General features: G+C 51.2%; 1 protein-coding gene across 6 annotated transcripts in view; it reads left to right on the top strand.

Annotated features, from left to right (window-relative positions):
* Positions 1–635: 635 nt before the first annotated feature.
* The window catches only part of LIMS2 (LIM zinc finger domain containing 2), a 43691-nt gene continuing 17492 nt past the window's right edge, over positions 636–26834 (top strand). The window contains exons 1-3 of one of the 6 annotated variants that reach the window (XM_070463976.1): positions 20555–20654; positions 21170–21277; positions 25979–26138. In XM_070463976.1, coding sequence (XP_070320077.1) covers positions 25983–26138 — 156 coding nt within the window. In that variant the 5' untranslated portion in view covers positions 20555–20654; positions 21170–21277; positions 25979–25982. Of the gene's footprint in view, positions 768–5807; positions 6275–20553; positions 20655–20679; positions 20888–21169; positions 21278–25978; positions 26139–26834 lie in introns of those variants that run through there. The other 5 variants (XM_070463978.1, XM_070463975.1, XM_070463977.1 and 2 more) reach the window with 5 other exon arrangements.

Genomic DNA, 26834 nt, shown 5'->3' with positions numbered 1-26834 from the left:
ACTGGAACCAAAGTGTCCTTCTCATCTTGGGTAATGCAGCTCAAGGTAAGTTTTCTTCTTCCTGCCTCTGGGCGGTTCCCGATACATGAAGTATTTATGGCAGAAAATTATAATTAATTTGATGTGGTAGACATAATCCTAAGAATTCCCTTCTTTGGGGACAAAAATAACTGACAGGGAGGTGTCTTAGTAACTTTTCTTAGGTTACTCCAAGTGATTGCAGATTCTCTCTTCTCATGTCCTCAAAGGGGGCAGGTTTAGGGTGTATACCTGCTCTAAGCATCAGGCTTCCCAGGGGCTCATGAACCCAGTTTAGCGAACGCTCAGTTTAGTGACTGCATGTGGAGGCCACCCTGGCTTCTGTACCTTTGCCGGCTCCTCCGATTTCAGAGGGCAGCTGTTGCTCCGTTTGTCCTGCAGCCCTGGCTCCTGGCCTGCCGGGGAATAGACTTTCAATGGCCCGCCCAGCAGGCACCTCCCCAGGGAGGCTGGCCCTTCCTTCCTTGGCTTCCTCCATCCTCTCTGGACCCTCGAAGTGCCTCTGGCTCCACCTCCAGCTCTAGCCCAGCCTCCTGTCCGGGGAGGGATGGGCCAAAATGCCTGGGTACCTGGTGGTAGCTGGACACTTCCAGCCGCTGCCCAGGCTTCTCCACGTGGCTGTGCCAAGAGGGCCGGGCAGCTGCTGTTCCCCAGAGAAGTGACTGGCAGCACTCCACTCGGGTCAGGAAGCAGCAGGAGGAGGCCGAGGGGCAACTCAGCCCCCTGAGGTAGGGACATTTCACAGTGCCCACTGAGTGGTGTTTGCCGCTCTCGAGATGTGCATGGGGCCCAGCCCTGGTTCTCCCCGCCTTTGTCTCTGTGACTTCTAAGTGGTCATGCTACTGTTGGGGTAAAGGACCAGCTGCAGCGGGGATGCCTGGCTCATCCTGGCTGGATGCTGGGCCTCCCGCAAGTCTGGACAGGTTGGGGGTGAGGGTGGGGAGCACCTGATCTTTGTTCTAGACACCAGCTGGAGGTGCTCCAGTGGGAAGGTTAATGATTCGTTGTCCTCATGAGAAAGGGGAAGCAATGCGAGCCTTAGTTGTGGAAGAAGGGTGGAAGCAGGGGAAGCTGGTGAAGAACTCTGTGGTCACTGTGCACAGGTGGTTTTTGCTGGGTAACTGAGGCCAGGATGCTTTGAGGTGCAAAAATGTGGCTTTGCTGAATGCCAGCTAGAGGCATTCTTGGCCCAAACTCGGCCACTCTTGGTCCAAACCTGGGGGTTGAGTGAAGTCTGTCCCAGAGCTAAGGTAAGAGTGAAATACATTTCTCTCTTCAAAGTTCAAGGCAGGCAGTCTTTGGAAAGGAAGCAGAGCCATGAGTGGTAAAGCTTCTTGGCTCAGCTCCACCCCTGAGTAAACTAGACTCTGAATGAGGGTCCTGTGTTCTCTTTACATTGAAAAATATCTCTGGGTCTCAGTGGTAAAGAATCTCCTCTGCCAATGCAGGAGACGTAAGAGATGTGGGTTTGATCCCTGGGTTGGAAAGATCCCCTGGGTCGAGAAGATCCTCTGGAGAAGGAAATGGCAACCCACTCCAGTATTCTTGCCTGGAAAATTCCATGGACAGAGGAGCCTGGTGGGCTATAGTCCATGGGGGTCACAAAAGAGTCGGACATGACTTAGTGACTAAGTAACTTTGTTTTTCTACAAGTGTTAAAAGAATTAGTGGGTTATGATACCACCAGCTTCTTTCACTGAGTTCTGCATGGTCCAAGAAGTAAGTAAGTACATTTTGTGCCAGTCAGCCGCTGTGTTCTGAGGGCATGGTCACATTTTAAAATAGAAAAACTTAGGAATTCCCTATGGTCAGAACTCCATACTTCCACTGCAGAAGGCATGGGTTTGATCTCTGGCAGGGAAACTAAGATCCTGCATGCTGCGTGGCACAGCCAAAAAGAAATATGCATTTGTTAAAATGACAGATGTCCTGGTGTGTGTGGGTGCACAGAGGTGGGTGTGAGAAGTAGGTGTGCCGCCCACTGTTTGTTTCTCTGCCTGGGGAGAGGCTCCCGCTGGAACAGGCCAGGTGCTTCCCTGCCCTTCCCCAGGGATTCTCACAGGCCTCTTCAGAACAAACTTCAGGCTTGAGGCAGCTGGCTGATTTGAGTTATGCATCCCTACTCTACGAGGCTCAGTGTTGGACCATCCCCAACACCCTGACAGGGAAATGCCCAGACCAGTTCCAGGGAGGGGGAACCCCTGGGGCCCTCACATCACATGGGCCACTATTAAGTGGGCATGACACTGGTCCTGCCCGCTGGGAAGGCACTCTGCTCCTGAGGGGAACCTGAGACCTCCTCCTTCTCTACCCACACCAAACCCCCACGTGGCTCTGGGGAAAAGGCCGTTTGCTCCAGGCACCTGGAGGCCCCAGTTCTCACTGCTGCTGCCGTGGCCATGCTGGTCCAGGGCGGCCCAACCCCTCCTTTGGCCCCCAGGACCGCCTCCCTCTCCCCCTGCCACGGGACCTCCAGGGAACTGAGTTAGCTCAGCTGTGGCAGTGGGCGGGAGTGGGGAGCGAGAGGGTGGTGTGGGGCAGCCCAGGAAATCCTCTGGGAAGGGGGTGCTCACAGAGAGCCTGAGACCCAGATGTCACGGGGCCTGCCCCTCCCGGTCTCTGCTAGGATAGCTGTCACGTCGTCCACTGCTTGCTCTGTGGCCCAGCCTCGACCTCTGACATCCCAGAGCCTCATCTGTCCTGCTCTGAATCATCACATGCAGTGGGTGATTCAATCCTCACTTCTGAGTGTCAGCAGCTCTCTCCCTGTCAAACCCCAGCCTCCGAACTGCACCCTTTCCTCCTCCCTCCCTCACGTGACAACTGCCCACTTCCCTGCTCTCTTCAGAGCAGGATTTCTCCAAGCAGTTATAAAATTGTCTGCCACCTCCATTGCCCCCATCAGCTGCTGTGTTCCCCACCCCAGGGAGCGCCATCTGCAGGACCACAGGCTCCTGGGAGAGGGCACTGCAGGGTCCTGACTTACCCAGGTGATGCTAGTGGTAAAGAACCTGCCTGCCAATGCAGGAGACAAAGAGATGCGGGTTCAATCCCTGGGTCAGGAAGATCTCCTGGAGGAGGGCATGGCAACCCACTCCAGTATTCTTGCCTGGAGAATCCCATGGACAGAGGAGCCTGGAGGGCTACAGTCCATAGGGTCGCAAAGAGTCAGACACGACTGAAGCGACTTAGCACACACGCATGCCTGATCGTTCCAGCTTGTTTCCTCACTCCCATGGGTCTCCTCCTGACACCAAACCCAGGTCCCTCCCTGACCTGCACCCGAAGCAGCTTGCACAAGGGAGCAGAGAGTAGTCGTGTGCTCTGGGCTTCTGTGAAACCTCACCCCCACCTTCACAACCTGGCTTCCCTCCCTCACTGGGACCCCTGACCTCTCACCCTTAGAGGGCTTCTGACTCAGCACAGACACCTTCAGTGACCTCATGAGCCCCAGGGTTTGAAACCCTATCTGCACAAAACCATCCACATCTTTGCAGAGATGGGACCTTGCTGAGTTCCAGGTTCATGGCACCCTACTACCTTCCCTGGGATGCCCAAAAGGCTCTTCAGTGTTACATACCCCTCATCTGACCTGCCCCAGCTGTCCTGCCACATTGCCAACAAGCAGGAGAGAAAGAAAACCTGGCAATCATCTGGACTCTTAACAGAAATCACATCCACACCTGCCACAAACATCCCAGTCAAGCATTCAGCAAAGCTCAAAGAATTTTATCACGAATGCTGAGATACCCGGTCTTCCCTGGTGATGTGGGTTCAATTCCTGGATGGGGAAGATCCCGTGGAGAAGGAAATAGCAACCAACTCTAGCATTTTTCCCGGAGAATTCCTCCTGAGTCCACGGGGTCGCAGAGTCAGACTCCAGTGAGCGACTGACTACAGCCGAAAAACTAATTGGTGGTGGAAAATATTGAGGATTGTGGCTACCTCAGGGAGCTTCAAATAATGGAACAGGCCTCTTTCGCTTAAGGCTTCTCTCCGAGTAATGTCTGGAGATTCACCCAGCTGGTGTCAGACTCCGAGCCTGAGCTCTGGCCCCGCCCTCTCCCTTATTTCCGATGCCCCGCCCTCCTGTTCTCCTAATCAGCTTCTTTAAGACCTCAAGGCCCCCGCACTTGCTAACTTTTTTCCTCATTCAGTCGTCACCGCCACTTGCCTCTCCACTCTAAAGCAGCCCTGTACACTGTCTTTTCTTTGCAATACTGTTCCTGACTGAAACGGTATTTATTTATTTGCTTGCAGTTTGTCCTGCACCCCAGCTAAACTCAGTGAGAATCTGGCCCAGGTCCTCTTGTTCACAGCTGAACCCCCAGTGCTCATAAACCATAAATAGTCTTGAATGAAGAAGTGATGAGTGATTCAACATCTGAATAACCATTGCCAGGCAACTGCCAGCTCTTTCCTGCAAATCTGACCTGTAGCAGCACTGTAGGAGGCTGGCAGACAGCTTCTTGAGGCTCTGTCTCTCTAGCAGGACTGAATGATGGCACAGTCACCACCCAGTTCTTGCTGAGTTTGCCCTGGCCCAGGGAAGAGGCACTCTGAGTGACAGGTGAACAGCAGAGAGCTCTGGTTTGGCCACAGGTGGATCTCCTCCTGCTCAGTGACCATACAAAGGGGGGCTAGGAGGCTGGAGGGCAGGCATGGGATCCCCAGGTAGGGAGCAGGTCCCTTTAGTGCTCTGCTCTCTACTTTTCATCCCCTTTGGTTCCCACAAAACCCCAATATTAGATTAAGCATCCAGTCCATTGCTGGTGCACAACCTCCAACACATTTGCATCTCTGTGTCGGCAATTACAAAAAGCATTTCTCTATCAATAGGCAGATGACCCAAGAAAGTATCCATACTTTTCACTTAATCATCAAATTGCAGTTAATCAGAATCAGCCAATACACATTTGCAAAAAGAACTGCAAACTGCAATAGTTTCAAGATACCAGCTACTTAGGAACAGGTGCCTTTTCCAAGCTTGTTATGCAGGTATAATGCTGCATGTTACTATCAATTCATCGCTCTGAATTCCACTGTTTATTTGTGGGTTGCTACTTGGCATGGCCATTTCTAGATAGTTTTTGTATGTCTCCAAGAAGTAAGGCAATGTTCAGTTGGTTTAACAGACCAGGCTGCTCAGTTTCATCCCAGTCGTGGTATTTGGGCTGCCTTGAATTATGAGCTACACTCCACTGCCTCGCTAGAAATTTCTGCCTTTAGGTGGAGTAAAGGTTTTGTTTCTTTCACATTTTTATTCAGAATATGTTCCCTAAATTTTTATATTTCTACAGGTCAGTTTAATGACTCCTCTTTAGCTTTCCTTGGTTCTCCTCCTCAACTTCTGCGTTTGGTTCATCTTTTTATAGAGTAACTTCTGCTAGGTTGGGGGCTGCTCACAGACTCGGATGACTTGGGTATCTCCGGCGGAGGGCACTGGCCTTCTAAGTATGCAGAATCAGGCTCCTGACTTAAAGGGCGAACCCCTCGACCTTGACTTTCCTGGAAGCGGGACTTTCCTGGACTGGGAGTCCCCAATGCCCCGGGAGGGAGTCTGTGTCCAGATACGTCTGTCTGCAGAATTAAAGCGTGAAGGTGACCCCTTCTTCTGCCCGGGGCCGCAGCGGGGACTCGGGGTTGGGGGCCAGCGAGGAGGTGGCTTCAGCATCTCTCCCCCGTTGCTCCCTCCCCCGCACGTGTTCGCGTTCCAGAGCAGCCAGGGACAGCCGGGGCGGGGGAAGCTCCGGGCGGGGCGCCCCCGCGGGGCGAGGGGGCTTGTTCGTGTTTATTTTAACTTCACTCCCTTTTAAAGGAAAGCTATGCCCGGAATCCGGGAGGTGGCAAGCGAAGCCGGCGGGGAGGACGTGACCCGCGCGCTCCGCAGGCCGTGTTCGGGTGTCCCCAGAGGCGAGGCTGCGCGGGTGGCGCGGCGCCCCCTCCCCGCCCTCCAGCGCACTGTGCCCACCGCCTCGCCCCCGCCTCCCGCACCCCCACCTCCTGGGCACGGCGGGCCCACCCCACCCTGCGCGCCAGAGCGAGCCCCCACCTCCCGCTCGGCGGGCTGGGCGGGGCGGGCGGCTGGCGGAGCGGCTCCGGCCTTTTTTGGGCGTCTCCTCGCTCTGGGCGCGGACCTGCCGGCGAGCGCTCGGCTAGCTGCGGGGGCGGCGGCGGCGGCTTAGGGGTCCCGAGGTGGCCCGGGTTCCGCGTGCGCAGCCATCATGACTGGAAGGTAACTGCCCCTCCCCGCGCCCCTGGGTGGTGGGCGCCGTGGGCCCGGGAGGGGGCGCCTAGGGCGCCAGGCTGGGCGGGGCTGCGGGACAGGACCCCGGCCAGCCCAGACCCCTGCGGGCACCCCGGCCTCACCAGGCCCCGGCCCCTCCACCTCTACCCCTCCCCGGGTGGCAGCGCTGGTCAGGTCAGGGACGCCCGACCCGCTCCCGCGCTTCCAGCCCTCTGGCCGGCGCCGGGCAGCGGCAGGTGAAGGGTCTGTCCTGTCCCGGACGTTGGAGCCATTACCACACCCGCCCCCTGCTCCCGAGAACCAGTGATCCGAGGGGCCAGAGACTTGCTCAAGGTCACTACCAACAGAAAGGCACGGCGTCAAAACCCAGGCGGTAGGCTCCCACCGGCTTCCCTGTCCGCTAGCTGGGTGATCCTGGTGACAGCTCACCTCTGGAGCCTCTGTTTCCTGCTCTGTAAGATGGGGGTGGTAAAAATGGTAAACAGTCGATCTGGGGGCCTAGCCAGACCTGCCGCCAAACACAGGCTGCACAGGGATGGGTTGAACCCGAGAAACTCCCCCAGACTTGGCCCGGTTTCCACTTTTATATCCCTTGTGGCCATTTCACAGATGAGATGACTGACGCCCCACAGGCCAAGTGACTCACCAGGCCAGTCACATGTCCACCAGTGTCTGGCCAGTGCTGGCCCCCGCAACCTTTTCTGGAACCTGGCTGGGTACACACGCATGACTCAGGGGTGGGAGGGGCTGGTCTCTGAGGCCCACAGGCCCCCTTTTAGCCAAGCCCTTGGAAGAGGATGCTCTTCTTTATGACCCCCTTGGCTTGGGGCTGGAGGCTGGAGGGGACCCTGTGGCTTTGCTGGGGAAAGGAGCTTGCAGAGGCAGTACCCAGAAATGGGGAGCAGCCACAGAGGGCAGAGAGGTGGCCCAGAACTTAGGTGATGTGCAGGGCAGTCACCCAGCCTTCAGGGTCACACAGATCACGATGAAGGCTATGGCCTGGAGTCCTAGGGCAGTCCCAGGAGCCAGCACAGATCCTGTTTTCTGGGGAGTCCTGTGCTTCACATGTGGTTTACTGCCCGCATCCCAGACCTCCCGCCCCAGCCCAGGTCTGCTGACAAAGCCCGCTCCCAGTGCTCACCCCGCCGAGTGTGCCCTTGCCTTCCTGTCCCTCGCAGGGCACCCCTGCCGGCTGCCTCATTCCCCACCCTGTAAGCTCCCGAGGGAAAAAGGGAGAGAGAACAGGGACAGAATCAGGAGCAGTGACAGACAGGTGTTGATGTGGGGCTGGGATGCGTGACAGGTGGTTTTCCAGGCACAGTGGAGATCATGTAAAGCCAAGCTGCAGGATGTCAGCTTCCATAGTATCTTCAGCTCTGATGCCCTGGAGTGGGGAGAGGCAGAAACCCAGACGCACCTCTGTTCCCTCAGCAGGAATGCTTCCCCCCCCTGAAGCCCAGGGGTCTTCCAGGGAGGGTGGGGGGATCAGCTTGGCCAAAGGACAGCCCAGCAAGAGAAGCTGGGAATGCAGGCAAGGGTGGGAACAGGGGCCAGCCTGCTCCAGCTGCTGCCCAGCTCCAGTGGGCACCCTGAGCCCGAAAGATGCTAGTCATCAAATGACACAGGGACTGGAGTGAGCCTTTTAAAACACTGAGTTGGGTTAAAAGTAAAACTGCTCATCTTAGAGAGTTAGGGGCTCCCCTGGTGCCTTGGACAGTAAAGAATCTGCCTATAATGTGGGAGATCTGGGTTCTATCCCTGGGTCAGGAAGATCCCCGGGAGAAGAGAATGGCTATCCACTCCAGTATTCTTGCCTGAAGAATTCCCTGGACAGAGGAGCCTGGTGGGCTACAGTCCATGAGGTTGCAAAGAGTTGGACATGACTGAGCAACTAATACTTTCATTCCCTCACTAGGAAAAACCCAGAAACAAAGAGGGAACAGAAATATTAAAAGAAAGAAAGGAAGAAAGAAAATAGCCTGTGGTTCCACTCTTCAGAAATGCCCTCAGTAACATTTTGGTGGTTTTCTTTTCTTGGGTATTCTTCTGCTCTTCTGTTTTTCACGAACTGTGAGTGGTCTGTGAGCCCATGTCCCCAACCTCCTTTGAAGCTGGCCTACCACAGGTAGCACCCATGCCAGGTCTGGCTGACCCCTCTTCCACACACAGGCATAGGGGCCAGCCTGGCAGAGGAATGGACACCCGACCAGCCTTTGGGGTGGGTGAGGTTTTTCCCGTCCAGAAGCTGTGGAGTTTCATTTTCATTCTGTTTGATGCCACCATGCCCTCTACACATCCACTACCCCCATGAGATGCCAGGGCCGTTCTCACACCTGGATGCTGGTTTTCCCCACATCATCCCTTACTGCCAAGACCAGACTGATTTTTGGAAATTACGCTCTTCTCTCCTTGTGTATACCTCCTGCACCTTCCGGGCTCTCCCTGCCAATGGTGTAAAGCCCCGCCCTCCAAGCAGGCAAGACAAGAGGGAGGTCAGTGGGGGAGCCGCTGAAGTGACCTGGAGTGACATGGTGCCTGGGCACTTTGGAACTACTCCTCTGAGTCCTGATAGCAAAGGGGCTGCTGAGGAAGAGACAGGGAAGGAGATGAAGCCTCTCCTTGGCAGCCATGGGGCTAGAGAAGAGGAGGGTATTCAGGGGGCCTGGGAGAGGGAGTTTGGACCCAGGGCAGGTGCCCAGTTTGTGGGGGCAGGTATGGGAGCGGACACAGAGCTAGTTGGGCCATGAAGCATTTGGAGAGCGGCAGTAAGTCGGGGGAAACCCTGAGACTGGACGTGAGGGCCTGGAGCCCAGGGGAGGGCTGAGCGAGGCCAGAAGAGTGAGTGAGCCTGGGACGTGGGCGTGGTTATTTAGGGAGCCTCCATGCTGTGGGAAGACGCTCAGCCCTGGCTGCAGCCCCGAGAACTCTGGACTTAAAAACACTGTGTCTTTGTCCCAGTTGAAGGGACCTTTGACGTCAACATTTTCCACCCTTGGGCGGGTTACCTCCCCTGCCCAGGGACCTGACCTGTCAGCGGCTGTCCTCCGGAGGGAGCCTGGGGCATGGTGCGCACAGCTGTGACTCGGTGGCTTGGCCTGTTGGAGGGGAGTCCCACCTACCACATGACTGACACCCACAGAGGCTGCCAGCTCACAGCCGGGCCCCATGCTTGGTACAGTGCAGAGTGGAGCTGCTGGATCCCTGTCCTCACACCTGGCAGCCCCCTCCCCCTGTCCACCACATCCCCCAACCTGTGCTCCCAGATGTTCCCCACCCTTCCCAGGAATATGCCCAGAGGAGCCTGCCAAGGAGCGGCTAGGGTGGCAGCCAGAGCCCCTGGGACAGCACATGGGGCTGTGATGGACTCAGGGGTTTAAGTGTGAAGCAGGTGACAGGGGATGTGCAGCTGGGCCCTGAGCCCCAGACTGGGCCAGATGGGGGTGCCCCGCCCGGGGCCCTCACCTCCTCCCTTTTCTTCTTCTGGTGGAGACTCCCTCTCTGGCTGGCCGGGGAGTGCTATGGGGCCTGATCTATAGGGTGTGCGCAATTCTGTGCTGTAAGACCTCTTACTTGGGCTCACTTCAAGCTACCAAGGTGATGCAAACGAGTTCCCAGAATTCCTGAGAACTGAGCACTCAACACTTGTGAGCTGGCATACTGCTTGGGGAGGGACTGGGCTTTTGCCGCACAGCGGCTGACCTACCTCTCCAGTCACACGGCTGCTCTCTGCTCCCACCGACTACGTGCAGTCACACTTAAACCATCCTTAGGGCTTCATTTCTGCTGGGGGGTGGGGGAGGGAAGGAGGGGAGCAGAGGGAGGCACCTGAACAGTCCTTGTTCTGTTTATTCAGAGCTTCTGAATTTTGGATGATGACTGTTTATTCTAGATGACCTAATAAGATGATCTTAATGAGATGCTCACGTGAGATGACTGTATCTCACTGAGATGTCTCATATATGTGTATATAAAATCAAACATACATGAACAGTAAGAAAATACAATCACTCAAAATGTCCTGTGGGGTAAGAAGGTTGAAATTATCATTCATCTCAGCCATGCCAAAGGATCTGGGCAAGTTGTCTTCAGCCCCCCAGTGAGACTGGCTCTGGCAGAGAGGCTGTGGTGGTATCACTGGCTGCCTTGGGGATGGCACTCACCACCCAGAAAGACATAGCAACCCTGCCTCCCAGCTTCCTGCTGCTTCTAGGGCCCTTGTCTCTTAGTAAGCAGCATAGTTGCATTCTTCCCTATGTGTGTCCTGCTTTAACATTTGAGATATGAATCCCATACCATGAAATTCACTATCAGAGTGTGCAGGTCAGTGGTTTACAGTATATTTACAAGGTTGTGCAACCATCACCACTAATTCTGAATATTTTCATCACCCCCAAAAGAAATCCATTTGCAGCTAATCCTTTCTTCCCCCAGCCCCTGGCAATCACTAGTCTGCTTTCAGTCTCTACAGGTTTGCCTGTTCCTGGATGTTTTATATAAATGGAGCCATACATTAGGTGGCCTTTTTTTTTTTTTCTGCCTAGCTTCTTTCATTTAGCGTAATGTTTTCAAGGTTCATTTACATTGTTGGATGAATCAGTACTTTGTTCCTTTTTTGACCAAATAATATGCCCTTATATGGATAAACCACATTTTATCTGTATAATCATTTGTGGTGGAAATTTTGTTTCCACTTTTGGCTCTTATGAATAAATGCTGCTGTGAATATTCCTACATATATTTTCTACTATCTGGAGAATATACCTAGCAGTGGAATTTTGGGGTCCTGTAATAACTTTATGTTAAACTGAGGAATTGCCAAGCTGTTTTCCAAGTAACTGCATCAATTTTACATTCACATCAAGAATGTCTGAGGGTTCTGTTTTCTCCACTTATCGTTATCTGTTTTCATAGGTGTAAAGTGATACCACATTATGGTTTTGACTTTTATTTCCCCAGTGACTTGTGATCTTGGACACTTTCTCAGGAGCTTATTGGCTTGTGTTTATCTTATCTGGAGAAATGTCTAGTCAAATTCTGTGCCTGTTTTAAAAATTGGGTTCTTTTTATTGCTGGATTGTAAGAGTTCATGTATTCTGGATACTAGATATTTATCAGATATATAATTTGCAAATATTTTCTGCTGTGGGTGGTTTTCATTTTCCTGGTAGTGTCCTTAAATATACAAAGGCTCTAAATTTTGGTGAAGTCCTATTTATTTATTTGGCTGCCTAGAGTCTCAGTTGCAGCTCTGGGATCTTTTGCTGCTGTGTGTGAACTCTATTGTGGCTCATGGGTTAGTTTCTCTGCAGCATGTGGGATCTTACTTCCCCTACCAGGGATGGAACCTGCGTTCCCCACATTGCAAGGCAGATGATTAACCAGCAAGTCCCTATTTATTTATTTTTGATTGCTTGAGTTTTTGGTGTCATATCTAGGAAACATACCTAATTTATAGATATTTACACATATGCTTTTTTCTCTGGAGTTTTTAGTGTTAACTCTTTAATATTTCAGTTTTCAGTACATGAGTCAGTTTTTATTTTTGTATTTTGTGAGTCAGTTTTTATATATGACCTGAAGTAGAGGTTTAAAATAATTCTTTTACATGTGATTATTCAGTGGTCATTTGTTGACAAGACTATTCTTTTATCATTGAATTGTCTTGGCAGGCTTGTCAAAAGTCAGTTGACCCATAATAAAAGCCATATATGATAAACCCAGAGCAAGCATTATCCTCAATGGTGAAAAATTGAAAGCATTTCCCCTAAAGTCAGGAACAAGACCAGGGTGCCCACTCTCACCACTGCTATTCAACATAGTTTTGGAAATTTTAGCCACAGCAATCAGAGAAGAAAAAGAAATAGAGGGAATCTGTATTGGAAAAGAAAAAGTAAAACTCTCACTGTTTGCAGATGACATGATCCTCTACATAGAAAACCCTAAAGACACTACCATTGATTACTAGAGCTAATCAATTAATATAGTAAAGTTGCAGGATATAAAATTAATACACAGAAATCCCTTGCATTCCTATACACTAACAATGAGAAAACAGAAAGATAAATTAAGGAAACAATCCCATTCACCATTGCAATGAAAATAATAAAATACTTAGGAATAAATCTACCTAAAGAAACAAAAGACCTATATATAGAAAACTATAAAACACTGATGAAAGAAATCAAAGATGACACAAATAGATGGAGAAATATACCACGTTCTTGGATTGGAAACAATCAATATAGTGAAAATGAGTATACTACCCAAAGCAATCTATAGAGTCAATGCAACTGCTACCAAGCTACCAATGGTATTTTTCAGAGAACTAGAACAAATAATTTCATAATTTGTATGGAAATACAAAAAAAACCTCTGAATAGCCAAAGCAATTGAGAAAGAAGAATGGAACTGGAGGAATCAACCTGCCTGACTTCAGACTATACTAAGAAGCTACAGTCATATAGACAGTATGGTACTGACACACAAAGACAGAAATATAGATCAATGGAACAAATAGAAAGTCCAGAGATAAATCCATGCACCTATGGACACCTTATCTTTGACAAAGGAGGCAAGAATATACAACAGAGAAAAGACAATCTCTTTAACAAGTGGTGCTGGGAAGGCTGGTCAACCACCTGTAAAAGAATAAAACTAGAACACTTTCTAACACCATACACAAAAATAAACCCAAAATAGATTAAAGATCTAAATGTAAGACCAGAAACTATAAAACTCCTAGAGGAAAACATAGGCAAAACACTCTCTGACACACAGGATACTCTATGTGGAATCACAGCAGGATACTCTATGACCCACCTCCCAGAGTAATGGAAATAAAAGCAAAAATAAACAAATGGGACCTAATTAAACTGAAAAGCTTTTGCACAATGAAAGAAATTCTAAGCAAGGTGAAAAGGCAGCCTTAAGAATGAGAGAAAACAATAACAAATGAAGCAATTGACAAAGAATTAATCTCAAAAATATATAAGCAGCTCATGCAGTTCAATACCAGAAAAATGAACAACCCAATCAAAAAAATGGGCCAAAGAACTAAACAGACATTTCTCCAAAGAAGACATACAGATAAGATCACTCATTATCAGAGAAATGCAAATCAAAACCACAATGAGGTACCATCTCATGCCAGTCAGAATGGCTGCTATCCAAAAGTCTACAAACAATAAATGGTGGAGAGGGTGTGGAGAAAAGGGAACCCTCTTACACTGTTGGTGGGAATGCAAACTAGTACAGCCACTATGGAGAACAGTGTGGAGATTCCTTAAAAAACTGGAAATAGAACTGTCATATGACCCAGCAATCCTACTGCTGGGCATACACACTGAGGAAACCAGAATTGAAAGAGACACATGTACCCCAATGTTCATCGCAGCACTGTTTACAATAACTAGGACATGGAAGCAACCTAGATGTCCATCAGCAGACAAATGGATAAGAAAGCTGTGGTACATATACACAATGGAATATTACTCAGCTATATGTAAAAAGAACACATTTGAATCAGTTCTAATGAGGTGGATGAAACTGGAGCCTATTATACAGAGTGAAGTAAGTCAGAAAGAAAAACACCAATATAGTATATTAATGCATATATATCGAATTTAGAAAAATAGTAACAACGACTCTATTTGTGAGGCAGCAAAAGAGACACGGATGTAAAGAACAGACTTTTGGACTCTGTGGGAGAAGGCAAGGGTGGGATTTGAGAGAATAGCATTGAAACATGTATATTACCATATGTGAAATAGATGACCAGTCCAAGTTCGATGCATGAAACAGGGCACTCAAAGCCGGTGCACTGGGACAACCCTGAGGGATGGGATGGGGAGGGAGGTGGGAGGGGGGTTCAGGATGGGGGACACATGTACACCCATGGCTGATTCATGTCAATGTATGGCAAAAACCACTACAATATTGTAAAGTAATTAGCCTCCAATTAAAATAAATAAATAAAATTAAAAAATCAGTTGACCATGGATGTGTGGGATTATTTCTGAATTCTCAATCCCATTCTATTGATCTATCTGTCTGTCCTTATGCCAGTACCTTACTGTTTTGATTACTGTAACTCAGTAGTAAGTTAGAAGATTGGAAAATGTGAGTCCTCTGGTTTTGTTCTTCTTCAAGTTGTTTCCAATAACTATTCTGAGTTCCTTGCATTCATTTCCATGTGAATTTTAGGATTACCTTGTCCATTTCTGTTGTTTTCCTCTATTTCTTTGCATTGATTGCTGAGGAAGGCTTTCTTATCTCTCCTGGCTATTCTTTGGAACTCTGCATTCAAATGGGAATATCTTTCCTTTTCTCCTTTGCTTTTTGCTTCTCTTCTTTTCACAGCTATTTGTAAGGCCTCCTCAGTGCAAAGAAATAGAGGAAAAGAACAGAATGGGAAAGACTAGAGATCTCTTCAAGAAAATTAGAGATATCAAGGGAACATTTCAGGCAAAGATGGGTTCGATAAAGGACAGAAATGGTATGGACCTAACAGAAGCAGAAGATATTAAGAAGAGGTGGCAAGAATACACAGAAGAACTGTACAAAAAAGATCTTCATGACCCAGATAATCACAATGGTGTGATCACTGACCTAAAGCCAGACATCCTGGAATGTGAAGTCAAGTGGGCCTTAGAAGGCATCACTACAAACAAAGCTAGTGGATGTGATGGAATTCCAGTCGAGCTATTTCAAATCCTGAAAGATGATGCTGTGAAAGTGCTGCACTCAATATGCCAGCAAATTCGGAAAACTCAGCAGTGGCCAGAGGACTGGAAAAGGTCAGTTTACATTCCAGTCCCTAAGAAAGGCAATCCCAAAGAATGCTCAAACTACCACACAATTGCACTCATCTCACATGCTAGTAAAGTAATGCTCAAAATTCTCCAAGCCAGGCTTCAGCAATACGTGAACCAAGAACTTCCAGATATTCAAGCTGGATTTAGAAAAGGCAGAGGAACCAGAGATCAAATTGCCAACATCTGCTGGGTCATTGAAAAAGCAAGAGAGTTCCAGAAAAACATCTATTTCTGCTTTATTGACAATGCCAAAGCCTTTGACTGTGTGAATCACAATAAACTGTGGAAAATTCTGAAAGAGATGGGAATACCAGACCACCTGATCTGCCTCTTGAGAAACCTGTGTGTAGGTCAGGAAGCAACAGTTAGAACTGGACATGGAACAACAGACTGGTTCCAAATAGGAAAAGGAGTACATCAAGGCTGTATATTGTCACCCTGCTTATTTAACTTATATGCAGAGTACATCATGAGAAACGCTGGGCTGGAAGAAACACAAGCTGGAATCAAGATTGCCGGGAGAAATATCAATAACCTCAGATATGCAGATGACACCACCCTTATGGCAGAAAGTGAAGAACTAAAGAGCCTCTTGATGAAAGTGAAAGAGAAGAGTGAAAAAGTTGGCTTAAAGCTCAACATTCAGAAAACTAAGATCATGGCATCTGGTCCCATCACCTCATGGGAAATAGATGGAGAGACAGTGGAAACAGTGTCAGACTTTATTTATTTATTTATTTTTTTGGCTCCAAAATCACTGTAGATGGTGACTGCAGCCATGAAATTAAAAGACGCTTACTCCTTGGAAGGAAAGTTATGACCAACCTAGATAGCATATTAAAAAGCAGAGACATTACTTTGCCAACAAAGGTCCATCTGGTCAAGGCTATGGTTTTTCCAGTGGTCATGTATGGGTGTGAGAGTTGGACTGTGAAGAAAGCTGAGTGCTGAAAAATTGATGCTTTTGAACTGTGGTGTTGGAGAAGACTCTTGAGAGTCCCTTGGACTGCAAGGAGATCCAGCCAGTCCATCCTAAAGGAGATCAGTCCTGGGTGTTCATTGGAAGGACTGATGCTGAAGCTGAAACTCCAGTACTTTGGCCACCTCATGCAAAGGTTGAGATTCATGGGGTCGCAAAGAGTTGGACATGACTGAGCGACTGAACTGAACTGAGAGGTAGGTGGCAAGTGCCTATGGCAAGTGCCAAAATTTGTAGTTGTCAAAATCAATGTCTCCCAGCTTTTACTGAAGGCTCTGAATGTATTCTCAGGCACATTTCAAAGTCCAACCCGGCGTTTTCCAACTCTGCCTTAGTTCTCACTTCCTGCTGCACAGAGCTAACAGGATCTGTCAGACATGAGAGCTTTAGGACCTTCTCAGGGCCCTCCTGAGCACACACAGCCCTGGGCATGTGCATGGCTTTCTGGATTCCCAGCGATATGTCAGTTCTTTTCAGAGCTCCTAAGCGCATCTAATTCCTTGGTTTTTCCTTTTAAGCTCTTTAAGTTAGTCATCTGTTTGCCCAGCTGTTATCCACTGTCTGTGACAATGATACCATAGGTGTTTATGATCGTAATATATTTGAAAAACTCTCCCTAGGTGAGGCTTTCAGCATTGGGTTGGTACGACTGAGGTCACATAAAGAAAAGCCTTCAAGAGTGATCTTCAAGGGAAGACCAGGTCATTCTTTTGGGAATGAAGCCTTGAAGGAATTTCAGCTCTCTTCTCCTCCATTACTGGGGATGTCAGCAGTTACTTTTCTGGGCAGCTATGGAGTTAGGAATTGGGGATTAAGGTACTAAGATAAATTAAAATACCATAAAAGTGTTCTTACCAAGATTCAGGTTTTTTTTTTTTTGTTTTTTTGCTTTTATTCCCTCCCAGTTATTTTTTAGCTTATCTATTTTTATTGTGATTTAATATTAATTTTAGAAAATGTGCAATATAATGATTTTATATTTGTATATATTGTGAATTGATCACCACAGTAAGTCTAGTTAGCACCTGACACCATAATTATAAATTTTTTTTCCTTGTGATGAGAACTTTTAAGATTTATTCTCTTAGTAACTTTCAAATACACAATACAGTATTATTAACTATAGTCACCATGCTGTACATTACATCCCCATGACTTATTTATCTTATAAATGGAAGTTTGTACTGTTGATTCCCTTCACCCATTTTGGCCACTTCCCATCCCCTACCTCTGGTAGCCATCAATCTATTCTCTGTGTCTGACCTGGGCTTTAATTTTTAAAATTCCATATGTAAAATAAATAAATAAATAAATAAATAAAATCCACATGTAAGTGTGATCATGCAGTATTTTTCTTTCTCTGACTTATTTCACTTATTTCACTTAGCATAATACCTTCAAGTTTCATCCATACTGTTGCATATGGCAAGATTTCATTCATTTTTTTTTTTTTTTTTGCTGCACTGAGTCTTCATTGCTGCTCAGGGGCTTTCTCTTGTTTTGGGGAGAGAGGGGTACTCTTCACCGCAGTGTGCAAGTTTCTTATTGTGGTGGCTTCTTGTTGCAAAGCATGGGTTCTAGGCCCACGGGCTTCAGTGGTTGTGTCTTGCAAGCTGCAGAGCACGGACTCAGTAGTTGTGGTGCGCAGGCTTACTTACTCTGCGGCATGTGGAATCCTCCTGGGCCAGGGATCAAACCCGTGCTCCCTTTGTTGGCAGGTGGATTCTTAACTGCTGAAGCACCAGGAAAGTCCCTTTGTTCTTTTTTATGGCCAAATAGTATTCCATTTCATTTATATACCACATCTGCTTTATCCATTCATCCATCAATGAACACTTTAGGTTGTTTCCATATCTTGGCTATTGTAAATAATGCTGCAATGAACATAGGGGTGTGTATATCTTTTTAAATTAGTGTTTTTGTTTCTTCAGGTAAATACCCAGAAGTGGAACTGCTGGATCATATGGTAGTTCTATTTTTAATTTTTTTTGAGGAAACTCTATACTGTTTCCATGGTGGCTACATCAATTTACATTCCCTTGAACAGTATGCAAAGGTTCCTTTTTTCCCACATCCTCATCAATACTTGTTATTTCTTGTCTTCTTGGTAATAGCCTTTCTGACAGGTGAGAGGTGATATCTCATTGAGGTTTTGACTTGCATTTTCTTAATGATTATGATTATAATATATTGAGCATATTTTTTGCCATCCTTTTGGTCATCCATATGTCTTCTCAGCTGTTTTCTTTTCTTTTCTTTTTTTTTTGCTGTCTGGTTACTGCAAGTCTTTAGTTAATTTATAGAGTTCTGAAAAAGGTGGCTCTGACCATTTTTGCTAGTTTTTTCATTGCTTTTGTTGTTGTTTAGTCCCTAAGTTGTGTCTGACTCTTTGCGACCCCATGGACTGTAGCCTGCCAGGCTCCTCTGTCCATGGGATTTCCCAGACAAGAATACTGGAGTGGGTTGCCATTTCCTTCTCCAGGGGATTGTCCCAATCCAGGGATTGAACCCCTGTCTTCTGCACTGGCCAGCGGATTCTTTACTGCTGATCCACCAAGGAAATCCTTCATTGATTTTACGGAAGGACAGACTTTCAGAGGTCCTTATTCTGCCATTTTTGCTGACATCATTTTTGCTATGTTTTCACAACTCTGTTCTCTGGAGCCAGAATGCTGGACAGGGAGGCCTGCATGACTGGCACCCTCACCCTTCAAGAGAGGCTGCACAATTGGAAAACAAGGCTATGCAGAGATTTGGGATTTGGACTCATTCAGTCACTAAACTTCTCTCAATTTCTAGCCTCTGGTGCTCCTTTTACAGTAAATATTTGTTGAATCGATTAGTGTTTGGTAATCTTGGACTTGAACTTCATTTAAAATGATGATGTGCAAAACAGTTGTGGCTATAGCCTCCCTCCCAGGTCTATCCACCATTGTGGACGTGTTCCCTCACTAAATGTAACTGTGACTCTGGCTGAGAGCTCTGGGCTCTAGAGATCAGAATTTCCATCCGTGTCAGGTTGAATGGAGGCTGGTGAGGGAGGCCTAGGCCCTGGGCCATCAACTTGAACCTGCCCTAAGAAAACTCTATACCCTAGCTTTCTTAAGCATTCAGCTCTAAATCAGAAGTCAGGAGGTGATCCTTCTACTTGCTGGCTCCAGGCTCAGCTTCTCTATGCCCTTTTAGCCCCTGGTGCCACCTTTAAGAAAATATTTATTGAATTGATCAGTACTTGGTACCTTTGGAATCAAGGTGTATTGACAAACTGTACTGCACACAATGATTGTAGTCACCTGGCTGTGTTTGGGTGTTGACTCCCAGAGTGGTTAATGAGCACTTCCTTCCTTGAGTTTGAACTTAATGGGTGATGTTCGTTCTTTGATGTGTAGGCCTGGCATCTGAGTGCTGGTGGATCCCCTCTAAAGTCTCCTCCTTCCGCAGTGTCAGAAGACCAGCATCCTGCTGTCTGGAATGATGGGAGGCAGGGAAGGTACTGCTCACGCTTTCTGACCTCACTAGAGAGGTTTTTCAGGGAAATGGAATCACTGTGATAGATTTCTGTGAGTGCTGTGGATCCTTATTAAATGCTGATCATGGTTCTTCCTTGGCTGTCAGTGGCCACAGTTCAGATGCTGGTCGTGGGTGTTTGCACATAGATCACAGTAGCCCCACCAATAAATACCTTTAGGTAGAAATGCTTGGAAACCATGTCTTCCTGGGGTTCTTCCATCAGATTCTGCTGCTTCTGCACTCCGTGAAGAGCTGGGGGACTGCATGCCCTCTAGGTTTTGGCTGTGTGAACTTCTTTTGGAGTGTTGTTGGCCAGGTCCAGGGACTAGGCTGCCCTGGTCTGGGTCTCTTGTGCTGTGCCTAGTCGCTTGGTCGTGTCCAACTCTGCAAGCATGGACTGTAGCCCACCAGGCTCCTCTGTCCGAGGGATTTCCCAGGCAAGAATACTGGAGTGGGTTGCCATGCCCTCCTCCAGGGGATCTTCCCAACCCAGGGATCCAACCCAGGTCTCCCACATGGCAGGCAGATTCTTTGCCATCTGATCCATCAGGGAAGCCCAAGAACACTGGAGTAAGGAGCCCATCCCTTCTCCAGAGGATCTTTCTGATCCAGGAATTGAACTGGGGTCTCCTGCATTGCAGGCAGATTCTTTACCAGCTGAGCTATCAGGGAAGCTGGGTCTCTTGGGTCTCCTAGGTGGCTGCACTTTCTCAGGGAAGGGACCAAGGCAGAAAGTGGGCACATGTGTGAATCCCTCATCAGCTTCTTGACTGCAGGATTCCTAAGCTGGCTCAGGTCCATACTGCCCTCCTCAGAGGAGGACATACCATCGTCAGCGTGTTCAGGGGGCCTAGGATTTCCTCGGAGGCTCCTGGCAGCCCGAGATCTCTAGGCAGCCTGCCCTGCCACTGTGGACTCACCTCTGTGCTGGTTGGGATCTTCCCAGCGTGTCGCCTCCCCAGCCCAGACCCAATCCTGCTAGCCTCAGCTTTTACTGCGCTGCCCCCGCGGCGGGAACAATATCCTTTCTATTTGGAGTTGACTCCGCTGCCCTTTGGAGATCGCAGTGCGTAACGTGAGCTCCGGTGCAGAGGGGTGGGTGCCTGGCCGCGGTGTCCGGTCGTTCGTGGCTGCCCGCGGCCGCACCTGCCCTCCGAGGCTGGGGTCCCTCGACCCGGAGGAGCGGGCGGCAGGAGGGAGGGAGGCCCGTGCCATGACCACCCGGCTGGGCGCGCTCGCCGCGTCGGGGCTGTACCGGCGGCGCCAGCACCGGCAGAGCCCGCCGCCCGCGGCGCCAGGGTAGGTGGCCCGGGGGGCAGGGCAGGGGCACGGGGGACAATGGCCGGAAAGCTGCGGCCGTGGGCCTTTCCTCGGACACCCCGCCTGGCCCTTCCGACGGCGGCCGCCCGGCTGCCCGCAGCCCGGGGCGTGGGGACAGCGCCTGGCTTGGCGGTCAGAGTGGGGGCGAGGCGCGGCTTCATCCAGCCGGGGTTACTGATCTGGGATCAGCACTCTTGGGCAGGGCGCTGAGGATGGGGCGCTCAGATAAGTTGTCGAAGTAACCGCCACTACCGCTTTCAGGCTCCTCCAAACTTTTTGGCTGCTTTCTAGCGGATGGAACTGAGCGGTCAAGGAACCTGCTGGACATCACTCATCTATAAAAGGGGCTAAGCAGTGACTTGAAGCCAGGTTGGACTGACTCAAAGCCTGAACTGCTCTATCTTGGGGAGAAATGCTGGGCTAGACCAATGATGAACGCTTCCTTTGGGACTGGGAGGGGGAGCCTCTGGGGCTCAGGATGGACCTCAAGGTGTCTCTGAGGATGAGTTAATCTGGGGTGGAGAGAGTCTGAAGGGCACATAGATAGTGGAGCCCTCTGAGTGAGAGTGGGGCTGGGGGGAGCGGGTCCTGGACTCCTTGATTTTGCAGCATCTCAGGGGCCACCTGGGTGGAAAGATCTGCTAGAAATTGGGGCAAGAGAGCAGTGGGGGCTGTGGGTTTGTTGTCTTTTGCATCAAAGCAGCAGGTGGGAACCCTGGGGTGTGGGCGCAGAGTGTGGGGGAGGACTTGAAAGTTGGGAGGAAGGGGGTAGGGATTTAGGGATGAGGCAGAGCAGCAGTAACAGAGGTGGGGTACCTGGAGGACCCGGGGAGAAGAGGAGGTTTAGAGGCTGATGCTCAGCGGTGACAACAGAGCACTTGGGGGCGCGTGGGAGGGGACTGAGCCCTCAGAGACATCCGGGAGTGAGAATGTGGCAAGCGGGAGGCTGTCGCGTGGGGCGTGGGAAGCAGAGGCTGCACAGATGCACCTGCGCGACTCCTGCTGCAGCCGTTCTTGTGTCAGCACCAGTGTCGCAGGGCTCTCACCAAGGGCCACACCAGGGCAGGAACTGGATAAGCCCACTGCTCCGGTGGGAACTCAGGGCTTGGGAGGCCAAGTGATGTCCCCGAGTGAACAGGAACCCTCACTGGTTGGTCTCTGGATGACCCTAGATGTGAGTGGAGGGAGCCATGGGGCAGGGAGTGGGTGACAGGGCGCCGATGGGCCAGAGGGCTTTGTGGAGGCTGGTTTCTTAGTATGAATGCAGCACAAGAACTTGGTCTAGAGGCAAGGAGGACAGGGCTGATCGTGAAGATCAGGCATCAGGAATGGCCCACACATGCATGCATGCACGCATGTTCATATGCTAACCTCAACTTCCTATTGCCTTGAGTTTCTGGCTTGTGACCTGGCCTCACCAACACTGACTCACCCTTGAGTATGGAAAGTCCCCTATGGCTGGCCCTGGCTGTGCCCAGGCCCTTTCGCTGGCTTCCTAGGGTTGGGTGGGTGGGAGGCTGCAATCGAGGTTGGTCTGAGGTTGTAGGAAAAACAGAGTTTTGAATGGTCATGCCTGCATGATGCCACCAGGAGCTGAGGGGACAAGAGAGCACAGATCCAATCCCGTGTGACCTAAGCAGGTTTCTGACTCTCTTGGTAGGTCACTTTCCTTATCTGGAACCAGCAACCTCCTCTCATGAGGACCTGGCTCAGAAAGGACTCCGCCCACCACACCCTAGGCTAGAGCTCCAGATGTCTTGCATCAAATTCTTTTATGTTGGGTATAAGACTGAGAGTGTTTGGGGATGCTGGGGAGCGTTGGAGAGGGGGACAGGGTGGGGTGAGCACCTACCTCTGGCCCCACTGGCTGCCCCAGCTCGTCTTAGGCAGTGTGCACATCTGTGGGTGAGTCTCCACGCCCGCCCCCTGCACCCTGCCCCCAGCAAGGGGGTTGGCTTCTAGGTGCTGGTTGGGCGGTGGTGTCTCCCTGATGTTATCTGAGCAGACTGTGCTCCCCGCTCTCAGGCAGAATGTGAAGGAGGACATGGAATGCCTGCCTCCCTCCTTTGCCGTCTTGCAGGGAGCACTGCTGGGCTGGGAGGGAGGTCCCTGGGCTGCTGGAAACAACAGCTCTTTCATCCAGCGCTTGGCCTGCCTGGCCCTGTGCTCCGCATGCTGTCTTCTGTAGGCAGCAAGTTCTTTACTTCAGTTCTGAGGGGCAGTTCCTGCTTCTCTGGCTACCTCCTCGCGGATAAGGAAACGAGACCGCAGGGAGCTGGTACCTTTCTCCAGGGGCACAGCTGGTGGCTAGAGCTGTCAGGATTTAAACACATGGGGTTGAGCTCGGAGCGACTGCCTCCTGCAGGGGACAGCTGGCATCGTCTCTGATGGGGCTGTGATCCAGTTATAGGGCACATGGGCTTGTCTGTTCATCCCCCGTCTTTGGTCAGTGGGTTGGAGTGCTTTCTTCCCAAGCAAGGACTGTGGGGATGCAGACATAGAAGTCTGGGGCAACCAGCGGGTCGGGAGGTAGGTGGTCTCCCCCATGCCCCATCTACCTGAGAGGCGTGTAGGGGACAGACGGCAAAATTGTTGACCTGGGTCTCCTAGGGCCCCAGCCAGGGTAGACCCAGGCACAGTGCAAAGCCAGCCGCTCTCTTAGGGGCTAGCTGCTGTGCCCATCATGTGGAGATGCTGTCTCCGAATGTCTGCCCTGGGGCAAGGCCCGGGCTCTGTAGGGGAAAACTTGTGATGGGCCTGCTGCGCACTCACTTGGTCAGGGTCCAGATGTCTGGAACAATCTGAAAGCCGGGGGCTGGACTTGAATACATGTTTTGGTTGCATTTTCTGAGTTCTTTGGGTGGGGAATTCCAGGCCCAGAGTCACAGGATTTCCTGTTGATTTCTGACTTCTCCAAGATCCGCCAAGGTCGTGTTCATGGCCAGGCATTGGAACTTCCTCCCAGCTACCTTGGGTGTATGTTTTGGGAAGGCAAGGCCTCCAGGTTCACGGTGTCCTTGGGACAGGAAGCTGTGCCTGAGCTGACAGAGTCCAGCCCAGCTCCTGGGGGCCTGGCTGATCAGTCCGTGCCCTGTCTGTTCCTCTGCATGGCGACCAGCGGTGAGCCAGAAAGGAAGGTGGTGGCCGCTGCGCGCGGAGCCTCCCTGTCGACCTGGGCTCTGCCCAGGCTCTCCTGCCTCTGTCCTGCTTCCTCGCCCCTTTGGCCTAAATGTGGACGTGGGAGGTGGTTTTGGTCCCCCAGCTATACCTGAGGGCAGGCGGAGGTCTGCTTGCCTGACAGGGCTTGCTGAAGAGCCTTCTGGCCCTTCTCCTGCCGTGAGGGTCCCTCTGGCAGAGCAGAGAGGAAGTTCTGCCTGGATGCCCCAGCCCAGCTCCCCTTGTGTCTGTGGCAGCCACCTTTTGCTGGACCCACTGTCCACAGTCTACACCTGAGAGGCAGAGCCCTCACCCGCCTCCGGGCTCCTCCCGCCTGGGGACTCCAGCACAAGCAGTGTCACTTGAGACTTCTCAGAGTGCTGTAGCCCTGAGAGAAGGGTGGGGTTCAGCAGGGCAGGAGGCGGAGCCGGCTGGAAAGACGTCCTCCAAAGATGGGCTGTGTGCCACTGCGCGAGTCTGTGTGACACGGCCGCTTGGTTGCGTCTCTCCTTGCTGAGCCTGCCCTCCCTTCTGTGCCCACCCTTCCCGGCAGCCACCAACAATCCACCTGAGTTGACAAGAGACAGAGTCTGTTTGCCGCCTTGCAGTCAAGGTCATGGGCATTAGGGTGCTGGGAATTTGTAGAGAGGCTCTTGTGGCTGACTGCCAGGTTCCTCCTCCTGTCTGAGCCGAGGCCCTAGGCTGGAGCCAGCATGTGTCTCTGTGGCGATTTCCCCTGGAGTTCAGTTTGGCTTTCACGCCTCCCATGAGGACAGCCATCACTTGCCCCAGGGACAGCAGTTGCCCACATGGATGAGGAGGGTCGTTCCCCATCCTGCTCCCATTCCCAGATATTCACAGTCTCACCTTCTCCCTGGTAGGGTGGTTTTGTGTTTGGAGGGGGGTGGGGCAGGGATGAATCTAACTCGTGGCGCAGGGGAAAGAGCCATTGCAATGGGTTCAGCCGGAGTTCACATTTGGGACTTTGTCATCTGCTCTGTGAGTTTGCTCAAGTTACTCAATCTCTCTGAGCCTTAGAAAAACAGGGTGGCCTCAGGGATGAAATAAGTGTGTGAATCCCAAGCTGCTCCCCTGTGCCTGGATGATGCTCTTTACCCGAGACACTCTGGTTCCCTGAGTGGGAGACAGGAGGCACAGGAGGGTTCCCGGGTGTCCCTGCTGCCTTGAGAGATGGCCCAGCACCATGACTGAGTAGCTTGGGGGCCAGGTCAATGACAATGACAACCACAACACTGTCCTTTGCAAGCCTCCAGTGGGCCACGCACCCTGCAGAGAGCTTGTGTGTCTGTCATCTAAAGGCCAGAATACACGGTCATGGCCATGATTAGGGTCCTTCTCTGGCTGGGCACCTGGGCTTAGAGAGCCCGGGCCAGCCCCTGCTGCACCACGAGTGAGGGCCTGGACTGGAGCCCTGACTGCTCTGACCGGCATGAGCCCAGCAATGGCCTGCCCTGTGCCTGACCCTCCATAGAGGGCACTGGGGGCTGCAGGGTATGGGGAGAGACGGGGCTCCAGGGTGAGGGACTAGTTTTAATCTCGGCTTTGCCTCTGCCCACTGTGGCCCTCGGGGCGTCACTCTCTCCAGGCCTCTGCCTGTCCGTCTGTGAGCTGGAGACGCTGTGCGGGGCTCGCAGGGGTGTCATCTGGGAAGGCCACTGCGTCTTGGCACACACTGGCACCTGGCGTGTCCTTGGCACATGGTGGCCACAGGGGTGGGTGACAGCCACACGGGGTGACCCAAGCTGGTGTGGGGCAACGTGGGCCGACTGCATGTTGAGTCTCCACGGTGCCAAGGCCAGCCTGGGGTGAGGATGGTGCTGTGCTTCGCCCCAGAAGGTGTGTCCCTCGAGTGCGGCCCGCGGGTCCTGACCTCTGTTCCTTTCTCCTGCTCAGTAACATGTCCAGCGCCTTGGCCAACGCCGTGTGCCAGCGCTGCCAGGCACGCTTCGCCCCTGCCGAGCGGATCGTCAACAGCAACGGAGAGCTGTACCATGAGCACTGCTTCGTGTGCGCCCAGTGCTTCCGGCCCTTCCCCGAGGGGCTCTTCTACGAGGTGAGCGTGCTCCCTGACCCTTGCCCCTGCTTCCCGGAGCCCAAGCCCCTGGTCCAGCTCGGGGTCTGCCCTCTGGCAGCCTGCAGGCCTCGCCTGGCCATGGTCCTCCAGTGACGGACTGGCAGACGTGCCGGACCTTGGGCCGAGTGGTGCTCCTGCCAGCCCAGAACCTTGCTGGCCACCCCGCAGGGCCCCAGCCCTCACCTCTGTGAATAGTGCTCTCCTGGTGTGCGTGCTGCTGGAGGAGTCACTGTTCATCCTGTCATCTCTGGGAGACCCCGAGGCCAGACAGTAAACATAACCAACATATACCTGATGCTGCTAAGTGCTCAGGTTATAAGGAATCCTGGGGGTTGGGGGGCGGGCCTGAGCAGGGAGGTGATGTTTGAGCAGACCTGAAGGAGGTGAGGGAGCATGTGTGTACCTGCAGGAAGAGATCTCAGCAGAGGGGACAGCAAGCGCAAAGGCCCTGAGGTTGGGGGGTGTGGGTTTTGGAGCAGTAGGAGGCTGGTGTGATGGAAGCAGAGGAAATGAGAGGGGGCGGCAGAAGATGAGGGAGTGCAGGCAGAATTGTTTAACTCTGTGGGCCTTCATGGGGCCTTAGGCTTCATCCTGAGAGGGGCAGGACCCATACTGTCTGTATGACAGTAGAAAAGGGCCTCTCTGGTTGCTATGTGGAGGAGAGACTGTGCAGGG

Source organism: Odocoileus virginianus, unplaced genomic scaffold, assembly GCF_023699985.2.
Source record: "Odocoileus virginianus isolate 20LAN1187 ecotype Illinois unplaced genomic scaffold, Ovbor_1.2 Unplaced_Contig_10, whole genome shotgun sequence".
In the NCBI taxonomy this organism is placed as follows: domain Eukaryota; kingdom Metazoa; phylum Chordata; class Mammalia; order Artiodactyla; family Cervidae; genus Odocoileus; species Odocoileus virginianus.
Note: the sequence above shows the minus strand (reverse complement) of the source record. Positions and strands in the feature narration are given on the sequence as shown.